The 5,000-nt window shown below is 51.3% G+C and overlaps 1 protein-coding gene across 11 annotated transcripts in view; it reads right to left on the bottom strand.

Annotated features, from left to right (window-relative positions):
* Positions 1-5,000, bottom strand: part of zbtb1 (zinc finger and BTB domain containing 1) — a 7,331-nt gene that overhangs the window by 1,592 nt on the left and 739 nt on the right. For all 11 annotated transcript variants that reach the window (XR_013801886.1, XR_013801887.1, XR_013801888.1 and 8 more), the window contains exon 2: positions 1-2,755. This exon is cut by the window's left edge. Coding sequence is in view for 1 of the 11 variants with exons in the window: in XM_079646055.1 (XP_079502181.1) it covers positions 764-2,752 (1,989 nt within the window). In the remaining 10 variants the exon portion in view is untranslated. The remainder of the gene's footprint in view (positions 2,756-5,000) is intronic.

Raw genomic sequence — 5,000 nt, 5'->3', positions numbered from 1 at the left:
TTATGACGGACCAAGTCGCGCGGTGCGAATCACCACAGTGTGTTCCCTGACTCTGTCCACACGGAGACCATCACCCCGTCCCACACACAGCCAGGTGTGTGTGCATATAACACCTGATGAAGACACACCTGTCAGACCTGGAGCGTATGCAGGACCCGGACCAGACCTCAGTCCACCCACAGCAGTGAGACCCGGACAGGTTGAGGACATCATATAAGACATTTCTAATGTGCTAACTGTGCTAATGTCCCAGCATCTGCAGGTGAGCATCCAGCAGCCTCTATGTGCTGGAGACCCTACTCTACATCTCTATCAGAACACTTTGGGGTCTCCACATGGTTCTACAACCAGACTCATATGGTGATCAGGATGCTGACGCAGCATCAGGTGAACCACCCCCCCCCCAACAACTGGTTCATATATATTTATAGTCCAACACTTCAGATGTGACGTGATGAGCTGGTTTCATGGAGGGCTGAGACTCCTGCGGTGAGGAGGCTTCATCTCTTTGGGTTTTAGGACAGAACCGCATTTCCAGTATTAAATATCGGGAGTAAAGGTCCAGTAAGGCGGGTGAGCAGTGGAGAGACCTGCAGCAGTTTCTAAAGTGTCTCTCCTCAGGACCAGGGACCCGAGGAAGTCCTGACCGGAAGCTCAGTGTCTTTGCAGCTGCTCAGGTTCTCTCAAAGTGCAGATCCAGTTTCTTTTTGGTGTTCGAGTGCGTTCATTTGTTCTCCCACATATGGCTTCTAGAGTATTGCAGCTATAGTCTCTTGGTGTGCTTGGAGTTGTAGTGGCTGCGCATATCCTTCCGGAGGCGGAACTTCTCCCCGCAGACACCGCAGATGTACAGGTGGACGTCCATGTGCTTCTCCAGCTGCTCTCCGCCGGGGAAGATCTGGAAGCACACCTGGCAGATGGTCTCCCCGGCGGACAGGTGGGAGATCATGTGTCGGACGTGGTCGTGTTTGAGGAACGTGCCCTGGTCGCAGACGGGGCACACGTAGCGCGCCATGCCTTTGTGCATGTCGGTGTGCAGGCGCAGCTGGCGCTCCCGCAGGAACTGCTTCCCGCAGGTCTGGCAGGTGAACTGCTTCTCTTTGGTGTGGACGGTGTAATGCTCCCGCAGGTGGCAGCGCTGGTAGAAGCCCTTGCCGCAGATGCTGCAGAAGTGTTTGCGGCGGTGATCCGGTTCACCCTCCTCCAGCAGCACGGGGCGGAACGGTTCCTGCTCGTGGCAGGACAGAGCGTGGTCCAGCGCCAGGCCTTCGCTCTGGAACAGCTTCCCACAGTGAGGGCAGGCCAGGTCGGCCGCCTCCACCTCCATCCCCTGCGGCTCCTCCGGCAGCGACGCCTCGTCCTCCGACTCGCCGCCCTGGGACTCGCCGCAGCGCTCTGCGTGCTCCTGCAGCTGCCGGCCTTTGATCAGCACCTGGCCACATCTCCCGCAGGCGCAGATATGACCCATGTGGTTGGACAGGTAGTGGGCGGACTTGTCTTCGTCCACTAACAGAGTGCCGCAGAGCTCACAGGGCGCCCCGTCCCCGTCCTGCTTCTCGTCTTTCAGCTTGCGGAGCTTTGGAGGGACTCCCGACTCTTCGCTGCCCGACATGTGGCCTTCATAAGGCTCGCCTGAGACGCCGGGCTCGGGGTCGCAGTCTGCTTTCTCACCCCGCAGGTTGTTTCGTGCCGCGTCACTGAGCCGTGATCTACGGCTTCTAGTGGCGTGCTCACCGACCCGGACCATCTGTATCTCAGGAAACGCGCCATCCTCCGGTTCTGTCTTGATAGAGAGCGTCCTGGTGGAGCTGGGCTCTCCGTCGGTGCCGGCTGCCACAGACCTGAGGGCGGAGTCGGACCAGTCGTCCTCGCCTTTACAGATGAGCCTGTGTTCCTCCGTGCTCTCGGAGGCGGAGCTCTCTGCCTCCCCCTCCACGTTGCCTCTCGGCTGACTGAAGGCCTTCCGGTTGGTGCAGGTCAGGATGTGCTCGATCAGAAGTTTCTCGCAGCTGAAGACAAAGCCACAGTCGTCACAGGTGTAAGTGCGGCCGAACCGAGGGCGGTCTTTCAGAGCCGAACTCCTGCCGCCGGGCCTCTTCCTCAAGTCACATGGCTGATCGGCTGCTCCGTCCCCCAGCGGCGGCGCCATCTTCAGAGGAGCGTTAGCCATCTTCAGAGGAGCGTTAGCCATCTTCAGAGGAGCGTTAGCCATCTTCAGAGGAGCGTTAGCCACCTCCTCCGCCGGCCTGCTGGCAGCTCTGGGTAAGGTCTCCACTTCCTGTGCAGCTGGTGGCTGCTCGTACATGCGCACTCCGAACATCATTTTCCCGGCGGTGGCGCCAGAAGAGGAACTGGACGAGGAGGCGGAGGAAGACGGGGTTGGGTTGGAGCTCCTGAGGTCTCGGAGGTCCTCCAGCGAGTCGGGGATGTAGTACATCTGCAGGTAAGCCATGGAGGCCTTCAGCTCCTCGAACTCGAAGCTGCCCACCACGATGCGGCCGAGGTACATGAGCTGCAGGATGAGGTCGAAGCACTCGGCGCTGATCTGCATGTTGCTGAGGTCCAGGCGCCCCGCCCCCTGCTGGTCCCGGATGAACATCATCCTGAAGTAAGAGCTGCAGGCGGCCAGGACGGCCTTGTGCGCCCTGAAATAGATGTCCCCGATGGCGATGAGGCAGTCGCACAGGAAGCCCCACTCGCGCTGGTTGTTGAGCTGCTGGAGGACGTGATCGCTGTGGCTCGGCCTCGCCATCACCTGCAAGCACCAAGACATCATCATCAACACATCATCATCATCACATCATCATCATCACATCATCATCATCATCATCATCATCACATCATCAACACATCATCGTCATCACATCATCATCATCATCACATCATCATCATCAACACATCATCGTCATCACATCATCACATCATCATCATCATCACATCATCGTCATCATCATCATCATCATCATCATCATCATCCTCATCATAACAAAGGTCTATCTTTTGACCGACCAAAGATCAAACGTATTGTGCAGCCAGAAGAGACATAAGGGTTCTTGGGGCTCTGGGCGCAGCCTGCTAACCCTTCTCTGATTGGCTGCGTATTAAAAGACATGAAGTGTCTCTGCTGTGATCTGACTTCAGTCTTTAAGCTACTTTAAAGTGAAATCTACAAATCATTAAAAACCCAGATGTGGATGAATGATGTGAAATCTAATCAAGTGTTGAATCAGACTTTAGTTCCACCTGGAGTAAATCCACCAGCTACCCTGCAGTATACAAAGTCATTCAGACTAGCTGCACCTTCACCAGCTTTGAGAACACTTTCATGATCAATCATTATAAAACACATCATATATATTATTCTGAAATGGACCAATCTGCACAATGACTACTTTTACTGTCTTTCACTATATTTTGATGAGAATACTTTTCTACTTTCACTTGAGGAACATTTTGAATGCAGGACTTTTACTGTAACAGAGTATTCCTACACTCTGGTACTTCTACTTTTACTCAAGTACAAGATCTGAGTACTTCTACTTTTACTGAAGTACAAGATCTGAGTACTTCTACTTTTACTCAAGTACTAGATCTGAGTACTTCTACTTTTACTCAAGTACAAGATCTGAGTACTTCTACTTTTACTCTATTACAAGATCTGAGTACTTCTACTTTTACTCAAGATCTGAGCACTTCTACTTTTACTCAAGATCTGAGTACTTCTACTTTTACTCAAGATCTGAGTACTTCTACTTTTACTGTAACAGAGTATTCCTAGGCCGTATCTCATTTCATCAATTTAGGGTTGGGGTTAGGGTGTGTGTGTGTGTGGGTGTGTGTTGTACAGTGTGTAGGTGTGTGTGTGGTACAGTGTGTAGGTGTGTGTGTGGTACAGTGTGTAGGTGTGTTTGTGGTACAGTGTGGAGGTGTGTGTGGTACAGTGTGTAGGTGTGTGTGTTGTACAGTGTGTAGGTGTGTGTGGTACAGTGTGTAGGTGTGTGTGTAGTACAGTGTGTAGGTGTGTGTGTTGTACAGTGTGTAGGTGTGTGTGTAGTACAGTGTGTAGGTGTGTGTGGTACAGTGTGGAGGTGTGTGTGTTGTACAGTGTGTAGGTGTGTGTGTGGTACAGTGTGTAGGTGTGTGTGTGGTACAGTGTGTAGGTGTGTGTTGTACAGTGTGTAGGTGTGTGTGGTACAGTGTGTAGGTGTGTGTGTTGTACAGTGCGTAGATGCAGCGGACAGACAGGTCTCAGTTGGTTTGGTGTCCTCTGCTTACTTTTAATACTTGTACGTAATTTCATTTCCTCATTGTAGCTTCCAGAGGGGGGAGAGGGAGGGGATATATCCAGTCTCTGATTGTGTTACGTTATTAGGAGAGTGCTCTCATACTTGTTTGATTCTGAAATTGTATATATTTATATAAATATATATGTGTGTGTGTGTGTCTGCATCTGTAGCCTGTTATTGTCTCATTATACCGCACTGTGAATGAATCAAAGTAAATATCTAAGTGGTTATGAACACATCTTTCCATCAGACAGAGAGCTGCTGTGCCTCCTGTCATCATTAATGGACGTCTCTTTAAAATGACCGCTCAGAGGAGAGGAGTTCTCATTTCTCTAACCGCCTGCTGCTTCCCCTCCTCTCTCCTCCGTTCGCATCTCCTGTGGGCGGGACTAAGTCTCGAGGATAGGAGTCGAGGAGGGGAGTCGAGGAGGGGAGTCGAGGAGGGGAATTAGTGAAATGAGAAAGGGCCCTACACTCTGTTGCTTCTACTTTTACTCAAGTACAAGATCTGAGTACTTCTACTTTTACTCAAGTACAAGATCTGAGTACTTCTACTTTTACTCAAGTACAAGATCTGAGTACTTCTACTTTTACTCAAGAACAAGATCTGAGTACTTCTACTTTTACTCAAGCACAAGATCTGAGTACTTCTACTTTTACTCAAGTAAAAGATCTGAGTACTTCTACTTTTACTCAAGCACAAGATATGAGTAC

Source organism: Notothenia rossii (genome assembly GCF_949606895.1).
Source record: "Notothenia rossii genome assembly, chromosome: 8".
Lineage (NCBI taxonomy): Eukaryota > Metazoa > Chordata > Actinopteri > Perciformes > Nototheniidae > Notothenia > Notothenia rossii.
This window is presented reverse-complemented; position numbering and strand designations above follow the sequence as displayed.